This window comes from Grammomys surdaster, unplaced genomic scaffold (assembly GCF_004785775.1).
Source record: "Grammomys surdaster isolate TR1022 unplaced genomic scaffold, NIH_TR_1.0 374, whole genome shotgun sequence".
Classification (NCBI taxonomy): domain Eukaryota; kingdom Metazoa; phylum Chordata; class Mammalia; order Rodentia; family Muridae; genus Grammomys; species Grammomys surdaster.
Window position 1 is genome coordinate 107,869 of NW_021604793.1, and position 14,151 is coordinate 122,019.

The 14,151-nt window shown below is 48.2% G+C and overlaps 1 protein-coding gene across 1 annotated transcript; it reads right to left on the reverse strand.

The window, feature by feature from the left end:
* Positions 1-250: 250 nt before the first annotated feature.
* On the reverse strand, positions 251-7,521 carry Krt2 (keratin 2). The gene is made up of 9 exons (XM_028781117.1): positions 6,806-7,521; positions 5,641-5,855; positions 5,252-5,312; positions 4,377-4,472; positions 3,984-4,148; positions 3,575-3,700; positions 2,676-2,896; positions 1,320-1,354; positions 251-1,232 (listed from the first exon to the last, which is right to left on the reverse strand). The coding sequence occupies exons 1-9, from the start codon at positions 7,457-7,459 to the stop codon at positions 667-669; spliced, it is 2,139 nt and encodes a 712-aa protein (XP_028636950.1). The 5' UTR covers positions 7,460-7,521; the 3' UTR covers positions 251-666.
* Between the last annotated feature and the right edge of the window lie 6,630 nt (positions 7,522-14,151).

Genomic DNA, 14,151 nt, shown 5'->3' on the forward strand with positions numbered 1-14,151 from the left:
ATTTCCCGGCTTGCCACCCAGCAAAGCCATGGTTCCCAATCTGACGAATCCTTTCTGAGAATATTGCAACAACTCTGACTCCAGAACCATCCCCTGCCCTCTCCCACCACAGGAAAACCTCCTGATCTCCCAGACACCCCTTCCATGAAGGCTCATCCCTTCCCCAGGAACCCTCTTTTATCATTCCAAAATGTTTCTCTGTGGGCCCCACTTCTACAAAAGCTTGACATCCAATAGACATTACACAATATCAATTGCAAATGAAGTTTTATTATGCAGAGACCCAGACCCCAGCACTCAGAAAGCAGAGTCCATTCAAGATGCTATGTACAAAAAAGCATAGTTCCCTAGACTACTGTTGGGGGTAGAATAGGGAGGCTACCCTGGGGTCCTCAACACACCACCATCTGGGAGGGCTGCCAGGTAGACAATGAGAGAGGCCAGGAGTGGGACACGGCTTGAAGACACACTTGGACAATGCAGATTCTTTCCCCAAACACAGTGAGTATCTCTGGCTCTAATTGTTAAGAGAGATCTATTATCAACCCCTCTCAGGAAAAAAAAATCACATCAGAGGTGGATTACAAATACTAGAGTTGATCAGAGCTAGAGATACAGAGATGCAGCTGACATTCTGGAGTCAAAGAGTAGAGAGAGGACCCATCTCTATCTAAAGGAGAAGGTCACACCTGAGCTGCAACCTTCCCCTGACCCAGAACCACCCCTTTCAGAGCCAGACACTGCTCCTCCAGAGCTGGAGCCACCTCTGGAGCCTCCTCCAGAGCTGTATCCTGCCCCTCCAGAGCTGGAGCCTCCTCCTCCTCCAGATCCTCCCCTGGAGCCTCCTCCAGAGCTATGTCCTCCTCCTCTAGAGCCAGAGTTGCCTCTAGAGCCTCCTCCAGAGCTGTATCCTCCTCCTCCAGAGCTGGAACCACCTCTAGAGCCTCCTCCAGAGCTGTATCCTCCTCCTCCAGAGCTGGAGCCACCCCTAGAGCCTCCTCCAGAGCTGAATCCTCCTCCTCCAGATCCTCCCCTGGAACCTCCACCAGAACTGTATCCGCCTCCTCCAGATCCGGATCCAGATCCTCTGAAGCCAGAGCTTCTACCTCCAGAGCCATAGGTGCTTCCTCCTCCTTGTCCTCCATAAGACCCTCTTCCTCCTGAACCTTGACCTCCAGAGCCAAAGCCAGCCTTAGATGCCACAGATGAGGAAATAGTGCTGCTTGTCACGGCTGTAAGAGAGATGGCGTTAACACAGAAGTTCTGACCACCCTTACCCGCCACTGCCCCATAAGACAGGTGAATGTCCCTCTACATACACACAGACACGTTGTCACTGAAGTCTCCAGACATCCTGTCAAGGAGAGAAGAAAAAAGATTTGTGAGCAGGCATCTGGATTCTACATGGATGGACAAAGTTGTTTTATAACTTCTACCTACGTTCAAGTTTAGCTACTTCAGTCAGCCACACCTTCTATGCTGACAGATGACAGTTGATGACAGAGGTGGTGACAGACCCCACACTTATCTACAGCCTCAATCTCAGTCCATCCTGAGGTCTTGGTCCAATCAAAACAAACACTTGCACTGTAGATCCAGAGTGGCTGAAAAACCAAGCCACTTCCGACAGCCTACCCCAGTTTGTACTTACAGCTCAGGGACTCTGCTATCCAGAGTCCATGACACACCCAACATTTCAAAACAAGGCCACACCATGAACATTCAGCAGAAAGAACTACTGTCAAGATGCCTACCTTTCCTAGACTCCCTGCCTCCTGCGTCCACCGAACCCTTGGCTGTTTCAACCCCAGATTACAATGCCTGCCAGCTCCTTCTTACTCACAGGACACATTGCCTTTCAGACAAGCATGCAGCAGTCACTTGGAAAAGGCAGCTCCTTTGTCATGCTGGCTGTGGATGCCTACAGATACTGAAGCCCAGGGATGCTGATGTCCAGGGCTTCTGATACCCAGGGATGCTGATGCCCAGGGCTTCTGATATCCAGGGATACTGATGTCCAGGGCTTCTGATACCCAGGGAGGCTGATACCCAGGGAGGCTGATACCCAGTGATACTGCAACCCAGGGATACTGATGCCCAGGGATGCTGATGCCCAGGGATGCTGATACCCAGGGATGCTGATACCCAGGGATGCTGATGCCCAGGGATGCTGATGCCCAGGGATTCTGATACCCAGGGCTTCTGATACCCAGGGATGTTGACCCCAATTGTGTTTCCCCTTTCAATGGTTTCAGCCACCTTAAGTCACTAAGAATGCTGGTGACAAAGCAATCAAAGGACTCTCCTTAAAGTAGTCAGATGATTCTGTTTGTCATTCTAGATCCTTTAAAAGAAGGTTCCTCTGACACATGTGATACCATGTCTCCATTCCGGATCATGCCATGGTGGTGAGGGAAGCTAGTCACTCTGTAGTCTTAGAGACAAACCCTTCAGCCTGTCTACCCATATTCACATCATTTTGTGTCTCTTCTAAAGATCAGGATGTTTAAATGTCTGGTAACAGGCCTGCCTATCATCCTGTACTTCTTAGAGGACAATGCTGTTCCTTTCGTCCTAAAAGTCTGCTTGGAGAAGCCTATTGACACCCACCTCACTAGTCCAAGGCCCTGCCTAGAGAGTGTAGAGCCTGATACCCTCCCAGCAGTGCCCCCTACCTGCACTCCTCGCCCTCCAGCAGCTTCCTGTAGGTGGCAATCTCCACATCCAGGGAAAGCTTGGTGTTCATGAGCTCCTGGTAGTCACGCAGCAGCCGGGCCAGGTTCTCTCGGGCCTTCTGCATGGCCTCCTCCAGGTCTGTGAGCTTGCCCCTGGCATCTTTGATGGCGTGCTCCCCACGCTGCTCTGCATCTGCAATGGAGTCTTGTACACCCTTACACTGTGAGGAAAGAAGAGAGGGCTCTGTTTGTACAGAGTTGGGTCAGGCTGCTGGAGGGCATGAGAGACAAGACGCTTGGCACAGGAAACCAGAATTGATGGCCCTAGAAGTCTCAGATACTCCCCTCCCCCATTGGAGCTAATAGATGTTGCAGACATCTGTGCCCTGACTTGCAGCTGCCATCCCTCAGCTATCTTCCTCCTGTACGCCCTTGACTGGACCCATAGGCTTTCCCTGCAATGCTCTTGACCCTCCCAGCACAGGTAGCTCTGCTACCTACTCAACAGACTATGTCCCTAGCAATCAGCTGCACGGACAAGGTCCAGCTTGCACCAGCTCATTCACTGCCTTTCTGTGGACATAGTTGTCACCGCTAGTGTCTAGGGGATGTACCATACAGGAACACGAAGCTGTGTCTAAAATCACCACAAGCCAAACCAGATTTTGCTTTATTTGCTATTGCTCCCTTTAAGTCAAAAGATTCTTTCCCTTTGCCAGTATTCACTTCAGAACATTTCTTGAACTACTCTAAAAATCTAAAAGCATTGATCTGGAAGACATTGGGATTCATATGAACTAGATTAGAACTTCTCAGGGGGACAGAGATCCTGTCCCTCTTGCTCTCCCCTATGCTGAGAGAGAAAAAGAGAAAGAGAGAGAGAGAGAGAGAGACCCCACCTGCTTCTTCACATGTGATATCTCCCCTTGCAGCCTCTGGATCATACGGTTCAACTCACTGATCTCCATCTTGATCTCTTTCAAGCTGTCTCCATGTTTCACAGCGGTGACCTGGAGTTCTTCATACTAATGAGGAAAAAAGGGAGACGGTTCACAGGGATGCCGATCTGAGGAAGGCTTAGCCTGAGCTAAAGAAGGCTGATGACAGGCAAGGAATAGTCAACCAACCTGACCATGACATACTGCAGGTGAGAAACCATCTCACGTGGCCTAAAGGATTTAGTTACTACTCTCTGTAGTGCTCTAGCAACGAGGCTCAACTTCCATTAGACAGACACTCCAGTACCCTTCCTGGACGTGACCCGGTTGATGATGCTCAGCTGTGGCTCCCTGTGTCCCCAGGACTTGCCTTGCTGTGGTACAGCTCCTCTGACTCAGCCTTGCTCTTATGGGCGATCATCTCGTATTGACTCTGAACGTCCGCAATGATGCTGTCCAGGTCAAGGTTCCGGTTGTTGTCCATGGACAAGATGACGTTGGTGTCAGTGACATTCTGCTGTAGCTGGGACCGTTCCTACAATACACAGACAATTGGTCATCACGTTCCATGGCCACAGAGAGTGAAAAGCCTCCTTCCCTTGGCATTGAGGAAATGGGGACTCTCAGACTAAGCATGTCCTGGGTTTTATTCTCAAGATGGCAATGGTGACAGAAAGGTGTTTATGAGCATTCTAAAAAAAAAAAAATCTTTGCCACCATGCCAATAGTAGGAAGTAGGTCTATTGGGGACAGCATCCTTTACCGCATCATAGAGTGTTGTCATGAAATCCATTTCCTGTGTCAGTAGGTCCACCCTGGACTGCAGCTCTGCCTTGTCCAGGTAGCAGCTGTCCACATCCTGCAAAGAAAGATACAACCCTGAGTGGGTCCCAGCTTCTCTCTGGTGCCTCCACCCAGTGACTACTGGTTAACTACCCTCTGTGATCCCAGCACTTCCAGATGAGCTGTATCTCCACAGAGCCTCATTTAGCATAGGCATCTCTGTAGGGGGTTCCATGCCCAGATCTACAGTTCACACACTCCACCACCACGAGAGCTCACAATGGACGGAACACCACCACCGAGTCTCCCTCCCGATTAAGACATGGTGAGTTCCCCTAGGGGTGAGTCGGTTTCTGTTCCTTTCCACCATATTCCACGCCCCCATCCTACCTACCCATCCAGACTCTCCTGAACTTATACGGATTGTTCTCTAAAACCCCTGCAGGACCTAGGCTAACACTTTGTGGTTTTCTAGTTCAATCCTTGATCATCATAACTCATAAGCAGGCATTCTAACAAGCCCGATTTCTCCCATCCTTTTTTAGAAGAATAAAGTGCCTTGCTTATTTCTTTTGGTGTTTTTTTTTTTCCATGACAGTCTTTAAGTCGATTATTGATTATTGATTGATTATTGATTATTGATTAGGGGTGCTCTCCCAAACACAGTAAACAAATTGGAACATTGCCTATGGAAGTTAGAACACAGAGGCTCTTCTCAAGAGAACCAGCTCCTGACGTGCCCCTAACCTAACTCTGGCTGTGTGCCCTCACAGTGATTTCTTAGCTACCTCTCTAGACATGGTAAGATGTGGAACAGTCTCAGTCTCCACGCGCCCAGGGTAGTCTCTCACTCACCTTTTTAATGGTCACAAAATCATTCTCCGCAGACGTGCGTTTGTTGATCTCATCCTCGTACCTGTTGAGCCCCCAAAAGACAACCACAGTTAGGCCAGATCCGGTTGGCCAGGTTGTTTTTTTTTTTCCTTTCCTCTTTTCAACTAGAAAAATTAAACTCTTTTTAAATGCCCAGATAGAAAATATAAAAATCCAAAATGAAGGTACCTTCCTATGCATTAACTCAAGCATGTATGAGCTCCAGATCCCTGCCTTCTTTGCACTCAAAAAAAAGATTTGCCCCTCCATACCACCCAGGTATACCAGCCCAGGCACCGCTGAGTGATAAGAGAGCCAATGACCACAGTAAAAAAATCCCATCTCCACTCAAGGTCTCCTTTGTCACCTACTTCTTCTTAAAGTCTTCGACAAGATCCTGCATGTTATTCAGCTCTGAATCCTGTGAGGTCCTTTCTGCAGAAAGCCCATCCACCTGTTTCTTGAGCATGCCAATGTAGGCCTGGAAGAGGGGGTCCAGGTTGGTGGTGCGGGTGCCTACATCCAACTGCTGCAGGAGTTCCCATTTGGTATGCAACACCTGGTTCTGCTGCTCCAGGAATCGCACCTACAGTGTCCAGAGGAAGAATACAGAAGGTGGGGTCACCTTTCACACCAGTGAACCATCACGCTCAACCGAGAGCTTCTGATGCTGCTCTGGGAGATGTACAAGTCACGAGACTTCACCCTCACTGCCCAAGGTGGGCTGGGAAGCACCATGAGAGCTTCTGAGCTTCCCGACATCACACATGGAGGTTCTATAGACTTCTGACATGGCCTCTGTTCCTCTCCGTTCTTAATTCTCCTACTTCAGGCTCAAGGCTTTGCTCCCAGCTCCTCCCCAGACTCCAGGCATTCCCCTCCTCCTTTCTAACACTCTTTCAAAGCCCTATAAATTCTAAACAATAAAAAAAAAAAGCAGGCACCTGCTGTCCCAGCAGCAGATTGCATCAAATAAGAGAGTCCTGGGGACAGGCAGGACTCCTCCCCTGAGTTTTAAGAGTCTTGTAAATCCTGTCTAATCCAAAGCAGAGGAACCAAGACAGCAACACCCCAAAGTGACACCAATAAAAAGTTTATGGGTCACCAAAATGAGCTGGTTCTCTGGAAGGCTGGAATTTTATTCAACCCCAAAGATATTTCAAGTATAGATTCCTGGGATTTATTAGGCTAATAACAGGAAAAATAAACGCAATACTCTCCCACTATCGCTTTCCAATCCTGCTGTCACCTGGCCTGACTTGCTCTGTTATTACTCGCCTATTTTGACTTTTCTATAGATCAGAATTTTCTGTAAATAGCATTTATTTGGGCTGAAAAATAAAATACAAAGAAACCGTTGAAGAATGTACAGTCCACAAGACCAGCATCTCTCCTATTTGGAATCTGCAAAGTCCCTTGACTACAGTGGCCTCAGCAATGACTCTTGAGGGAGAGTCTGTCCTGTCCTTTTCAGCCAGCCCAACAAGTGCAGGATCCCAGCATCTCATCACAGAAGGTACGGCCTCTCTCACTCACCTTGTCAATGAAAGAGGCAAATTGGTTGTTGAGGGTTTTGATCTGCTCCCGCTCCTGAGATTTCACGTTCTGGATCTCTGGGTCTACTTTAACATCAAGAGGCTGCAAAAGGCTCTGATTGACAGACACTTCATGGATGCCTCCACCGGGGAATCCTCCAGGGCCACCTCCAAAGCGGCCTCCGCCAAAGCCACCTCCGCCAAATCCACCGCCTCCGATGCCACTGCCACTTCCGATGCCGCTGCCACCTCCAAAGCGGCCTCCGCCAAAGCCACCTCCGCCAAATCCACTGCCTCCGATGCCGCTGCCACTTCCGATGCCGCTGCCACCTCCAAATCCACGGCCTCCTCCAAAACCAAAGCCACCTCCGAAGCCCCCGGAGCTCCTGCCACCAAATCCACCACCGGAGCCAGCCACGCTACTAGAGATGCTCCTGTAACCTCCAAGGCCAACAAGACTCTGACTGCCAAAGCCACCTCCACCAGAGCCTCCTCTGCCACCACCATGGCGGCTCAGGCAGGAGAAGCTCGAAGTCGATCTCCGGCTCCCTCCAGAGATCACAGCTGAACCACTACTGAAGCCCCTGAATCCACCGCCTCCTCCGCCTCCTCCGCCTCCTCCTCTTCGGGACTTGCAGGAGATCTGGCAACTCATGATGTTTTTGCTCAGCAAGACAAGTGAATATTCCTGAGCAGATCCGAGGTTGGAGACCAAACTGTGCTGTTGGGAGACTCACAGGGTCCCTTATATACCTCCCAATTAGGTGTTGGTGAGCTTGGGTGTGGGCCCTCTTACCGCATGGGTTTGGTCTGCCTGGAAGCTATTCTTGGTGAGTGATTATCAACCTAATGGCCATTAAAACATCTACTAATCAGCTCCAATCCAGAACCTGCTTTGGTTTGCGAACGGCTCCTGTCTATCTGCTCATCTGTCATGCAATTTGATTTTTGTAAAATCATCAGAAGAGGAGATTAGTATTTGGGTTTCCCAACTTGAAAAAAAAAATGTCCTGAAGACTTTGTGGCTCCCTGTTGTGGACGAACCCATGGGAAGCTGGCCGCCACCCAGGCCTGTGTGGGCTTCCCATCTAGCTTGCCAGGGGAGGCAGGTCGGTTTGAGACTCTGAGAGTACTCACTCCGGATTTCCAGCTCTCTTGACTCCATGTGGTCCAGGAAGTGGGGCACTCTATACCATGACTATGGTGGAGGGACCAGCCTGTTCTTACAGAGAGAAGCTGGCCTCCAATGCTGCAATGTTGCAGCCATTATCAAAATATCTCAGCCCCTTTCTTCCCAGGCCACACCAAACATACAGATAGGGAGGGGATCATATTGGTCGTGTCATCAGGAACTTTTAAGACCATCAACTCCATTGTGGGATGAAGAACAAAAGGAAGAGTTCTGTCCTTAAGTCTGTACGACTCAGGGTGCATGTGAACATGTTGCTTTGAGATCCAAGTGTGGACCAACTCTGTTGCTCAGAAACCGTGTACTGCCTTGTGATTCTGAAGGCATTAAGAAAGCAGGCTCTTCACTGACTTTCAAAGACAAGTGAGCTTGGGAAAACCCAGACAGTCTATCCAAAGTTACCAGCCACACAGAACATTCATTGACATCAAATTCAGACATGGTTTCTCCTGTCCAGATGGTTATGAACATAAGACAGATGCTATGGAGAAATAAAAGCAACTCAGAGTCAGAGACTCTAGAGTTAAATCTCAATTTCACCATCATTCTGGCTGTGTGACCTTGGATGAAACTTTAAGTCTTTGTTTGCCTTAGCTATGGGGTAGAAAACTGGCATGTAATGTCTTGATAGCCATGCTATCGTAAATGTTAGATCATGTTATTTTGAGTGAGACAAAGATATTTTCCTTTCCTTTCAACCTACGTGTGCACGTCTTTCTTCTAATGGCCTAGGTCACACTTTCATTGTGACTGAGAGAAACAGAATTGGATAACTCGTGTTGTTCTGTGAGCCTCGGTTACTCAGTTTCCTTGTCTGTTAAAAAGTAAGGGGAGGATGAAGAAAAGAAGAAGAGGGGGAAGAGGAAGAAGGAGGAGGAGGAAGAGGAATAGAAGGACTAGGAGGAGAAGGAAGAGAAGGAGAAGAGAAAGAGAAATAGAAGGAAAAGGAGATGGAGGAGGAAGAGAAGGAGAAGAGGAGGAGAAGAAGAAAGGAAAAGAGAAGGAGAAGGGGAGGAGGAGGAAGAGGAGAAGAAGAAGAAGAAGAAGAAGAGGAGGAGGAGGAGGAGGAGGAGGAGGAGGAGGAGGAAGAGGAAGAAAGAGAAATACACACATACAAGACACAGTTGCTATTTAATAGCTGAAACCCAATGGATTTATTCACCTTCTGGTTCTCCCCCTTCTCAGCCCCATGTGGTAACTACACAGCAGGAGTGGGAACAGAGATAAGAAGTGGAGAACCTGTGTAGCTATTTCATTTGCTGTAGAAGAATGCTGAGTAAAGCAGTCCAAGAGGCTCCTCGATTTTTTTCCAGTGCAGCTTATATAACTACAATCATGCAAATATACTATAAATCTAAAAGCTTTGGAGTCTCAATCCAAAGCCAAATGTGTCATTATCTATGGATATCTAAGCAACGCCCTAATTGTCCATTACTCCACTCTGACTCTGCCAGAACTGTGCCAGCTTCAGAGGGGTCTGAAGTGAAGAAAAGGAGTGACCATTTAGTGAGTGTTTGCTGTGTCCTGGTTTTGTGACCAGCACGTGGTCGACATGAACATTTTAATTTTGCTCTCACCAATTTTGCAGCTCTTTCTGCTAAGCACCTGAGTCTCTGGTGTGTGAAAACAAACTTGAAGGAGACTCCTTCCCCCTCTACTGAAGTGTAGGGGTTAGAACCATTGGAACTTGGATATTACCTAAGATTTTATTTCTATGTGGGTTTTTTAATTTCACATTAAAAAAAACCAACAACTTTACTGCTCTTTTTTGCATTCTTTGAGGGAGTGGATATTGGTCTGGCTGTGGTTTTGATGTTTATGTTCGAAGGAACAATTGTCTCAGATAGTCACTGTGCTGTGATTAGCCTACTGGTGGAAAAGACAGCTTTTGTCCCTCAGAACAGAACAGGAACCGTGTTGAACGAACCCCTTCCTGTATACCCCAATTCCTTTGTTTCAGTAAGCTGCCAGCAAGCCCATGGTCCTGATGCTTCTCACGGTTTGCTGAAGGCTATCCGTGGGCCAGTGGGGCAATGCCGAACCCTCAGGAATAAGTGGAAGGGAAGTCGGTTCTTTTAGCCCACAGAAAACGAAGTCTAAGTCAGATATGACAGCAGAAAGAAGTCTCACGTTCCACACCCCCTTAGCAGCAAGTCCCTGTCCCTTACAGCTTTCCTTATGTTATAATGAATTTGTCCCTAGACTTCTGCAGGGGCAAGCCAAGATCGTATTCACCTCTACCAGAAACCTACCATCTCAAGAGCGTTCACCCCAGGAATGAGCTTGTAACCAAAACTCATTTCTAGAATTTGGTTTGGGACACTGCAGGCTGGCCCTGGTCCAGGACTACAGTGGTGACCCTGCCTAAGCCTTTGAAGCCTCTCCTGGAGACCCTGATGATCCTGCTGCGGGAGTGGTCACAGGTTTCTATGTCATTCTGGCAGGTTCCCCTCTTCATACCTTCAAACAAGTTCATCTCCCTTTCCTGAAGTCTGTGCATTAGCCGAACACAGTACCCAGACACTCAAGATAGAGATAAATGTTTGGGTTTTTAAAGTAAATATAAAACAACACCACAGCCCTCTTCCTCCTCCTCTTCCTCCTCCTCCCTCCTCCTCTTCTTCCTCCTTTTCTTCCTCCTCCTCTTCTTCTTCTTCCTCCTCTTCTTCCTCTTCCTCCTCCTCTTCCTCCTTTTCTTCCTCTTCCCCCTCCTCCTCTTCTTCCTCTTTCTCCTCTTCCTCTTCTTCCTCCTCTTCCTCTTCTTCCTCTTTGTCCTCCTCCTCCTCCTCCTCCTCTACCTTCTCCCTCTATGCGCTGAAAGTGGCAAAAAAGCCAGACAGGTGCCAGTTCTGTCCCAAGGTGGTCAGCATGCCCAGGCTGCCTGCAGCTTCTTACTTCTGCTTCAGTGGGAGTGCCAGCTGCTCCAAAGAGCACGTGGCAGAGCCAGTGGCTCCAAGGGAAGGTGGGACAGAGGCTGACAGACTCCCAGCAGGAGCTACTTGCTCAACGTCTCCCTCCAGGGCCTTTCTTTGTAAATGATTATTCTAAAGCTGCTTACTCAGTCCAAGTCCAGCCCCTGACCCAGTTCCCTATCCCAACTCCAGCCTCCCCTTCCTGTGTTACCTAACCTGTTCTTTTTCAATGGTTTGGGCTTTTGTTTGATTTCTGTCTGCCCCCCTTTTCTGAAATAAAAACATGTGGCTGTGGATTTTAAAGGGTCCTGACCAAACTGGCTGTTACTGAAAAGGTTAGCTGGTAGTTCCCATAAGCCTCACTCGCTCTGTACCTCTGTAGCTCTGTGAGACAGTGCCGGAATGGGGACATTGCAGAACACACATGCCAGGCTTCTGGAGAAAGCAAGGTGTGCAAGCTTCAGAAGCAGAGGGACAATGAGGACAGGGACAGGCCCAGTGGCCAGCAGGCATTTGACACACATTTGTGAAATGGAATAATTAGTGAAAAATCAATTAGTCAATGAAGATAGGCACCGGCATAGAACCTGGCTTATGCTAGGCAATGAATGAATGAATGAATGAATGACACTTCATTTCTCCTTGCTGTGGACATACGCAACATATATAACTTAATTTTAATTGATGTTTGTGTGTGTATGTATGTGTGTAGGTGTGTGAGTGTGTGCGTGTAAATGCAGTCCCATAACCCAAGCTAGCACTGAACTCAGATATCTTACTGCTCTAGGCTCGCAAGTGTGAGGATTATAGACATATACTGACATGCCCAGCTTTCTGGCCCAGAAAACTGCAAGTTCTGTATTGTGAACTTGTTCTCTACATGGTGGGTCTGCAGCTCCATCAGCTCAGCTTCTCCTGTAGGTATCCTAAAGGTTAGTGGAGACTTGACCCCTACTGGCTAACGTGCGACAACGTGAGTATATCTGTGGCCCCAGGCCTTTGTTCACACACAGAGAATTACAAAGGGTCTTACTGGACAGCCCAGCCCCAATCCTCCCTCTGACCACATGGTTTCCCTGGACTACGGTCTCTACTGCCAGATCTGGGAGCTTATTTTTGCCCATTTCCTGCAGAGCCACTCAAACCTGGAAGAGCCAGATCGTTGGATATCCCATGCCACCCTAGTCAGGATCAGAACAGGAGCATCACCACAGTCACGTGCCCATGTCTTCCTCAACACCCTCCTCACGCTTCAGAGACCTCCCAGGCTTCTCCAGGTTCAGTGCTGCCCTGTTCTCACCCAGTCCCTCAGAGGTGGGGATCCCTCCAATCCCATACTGAACTTCCTCCACTGACAGTCATAATTCAGATCTGACCTCCCATCCCCTCCAACAGCTGTGAGAAGAAGTCTTCTTGTCAGAATTCTGTCTTGCCCCCATGTGGATCATTGTAGGAGGGAGCTGACAGAGCGACGTCACGTTCCTCCAGTAAAATGAGTCAAAATATACGTTAAAACAACTTTTATTTTAGAAACTCAAGTGATTTCTGTTACTCAGCCTAGCAATAAATGTTTTTTAAAAACCATTTAAAGACAGCCACCAGCTCCATCCTGGGCAAGTCATTTGCTGTAAGGGTTCGAGGGAAAGACAGACAACCGGTCAGAATTCTTTGAACAGCTTTTCATTTCTTGACATCTAAAACAACGGATCTTGCAAATTCTTCTTTAAAAACCTTTTAAATACAAAATAAAAACAGAAGACAAGACTTGAACAAAACCATTGCTTATTAAGCGATTAAAAATAGACCTAGTACAGTCATTCTTCCAGGTTGTATTAAATTTATGACCTGAATTATATTTTTATGAGCTTTAGGCACACTTCAGAGCCCATTGAGTATTCAAAAAAAAAGTGTGCTCACCTCTGGCTAGCGGACTTTTACAAGGGAAGCTGGGTGATAAACCAGAAGCGTGTGTTTAGGAGTAAAGGTCAAGTCCTTGTACCAGAAAGCAAATGTGTCACCGGCACACGTCACTTCACTTAGCCCCATTCATTGATTACAAACTGAATTGGTGTCCATCAGGGAGACTCTTGGGTAAGGTGTCAGGGGACCTGCATTCTTGGGCCCCCTGACTCGTGACCACTCTGGGCCCAGCACCATACTACTCTGGGCTTTGGGTTTCCCTGTGAAACATGTCACAGCTCTACCGATCCAAAAGGTTCAGATGCCAACAGAGCTTCAAGCACATTCAGAGCTGGGGCACCTCGAGGGAGCCTGGAACTGATATGCAGAGCCAGCCGGGCTTCCACCCAGTCCCAGATAATGACAAAGAACACTTAGACCTCAGGAACCACGCAGAGGGGAGAGGAAGGGAAAGCCACTAAGTGCCACCAGCTGGTGATGGGGTTTCTCCTGTGGGGTAGACAGTTCAGATATGAAAGAAAGACGGTTTCCTTGTATTTGATAACCCAACTGTGGGCTCCTGGAGAATGTTCATCCCTGATTGTTCACAGATATCTAGAGCAGAAACACACAACGATGTCTCCTGGAAACTCGTTTCTGGAACTGAGTCCCTTTGACCCAGCTCTACTGTCCCAGACTCTTCTCTTAGCATCCTCCTTCTCCGGGGCACCAAAGCAGGCTGGTAACTTCATCTCCCTTCTGTGGTACCACAGGTATTCATGCAAGAATACTTTAAAGAAATCTCAAAAGGGTCAGAGTCTCTCACCATGTACAATCATTCCCAAGTCCTCTTCTCCCGTGGACACCCGTGTCCGAGGCTCAGCTCAACACCTGCCCTGTTTGGGTCTGCATGCGTCTATGCTGTGTCTCCCACACCAAGCAAGACCCAAAGATGCAGATGTCATCAAGTGTCCGGACAGAGTCCTCAGTTCAGAAGGTTTATCTCCATGCCAGCCTTTCACTGTCAAGCAGAAATAATGCCTCTCTGGTAAGAAAAATTATGATGTCAGAATTTTACGATAAAGATGTTATAGCAGGCTTGTCCAGGCAAATCCATGAAGCCAGATTATTGCCAACATACATTACCGTTGCCCTGCTCAGTGCTGATGCTGGAAAGCAGGAGAGCCCAGTTTCACCCGATCCCTGGGCTCCTCCCACTTCACAGAGGAGACAGCATCTTGAGTTACTGTTCCCCCACACCCCCCAACCAGCAACAGAGGCAGCTGACTGAAGCAGCAGCATCTCCATTTCACTTTGGCATCCTTGGTGGGGCTTGAAAGTCTTCTC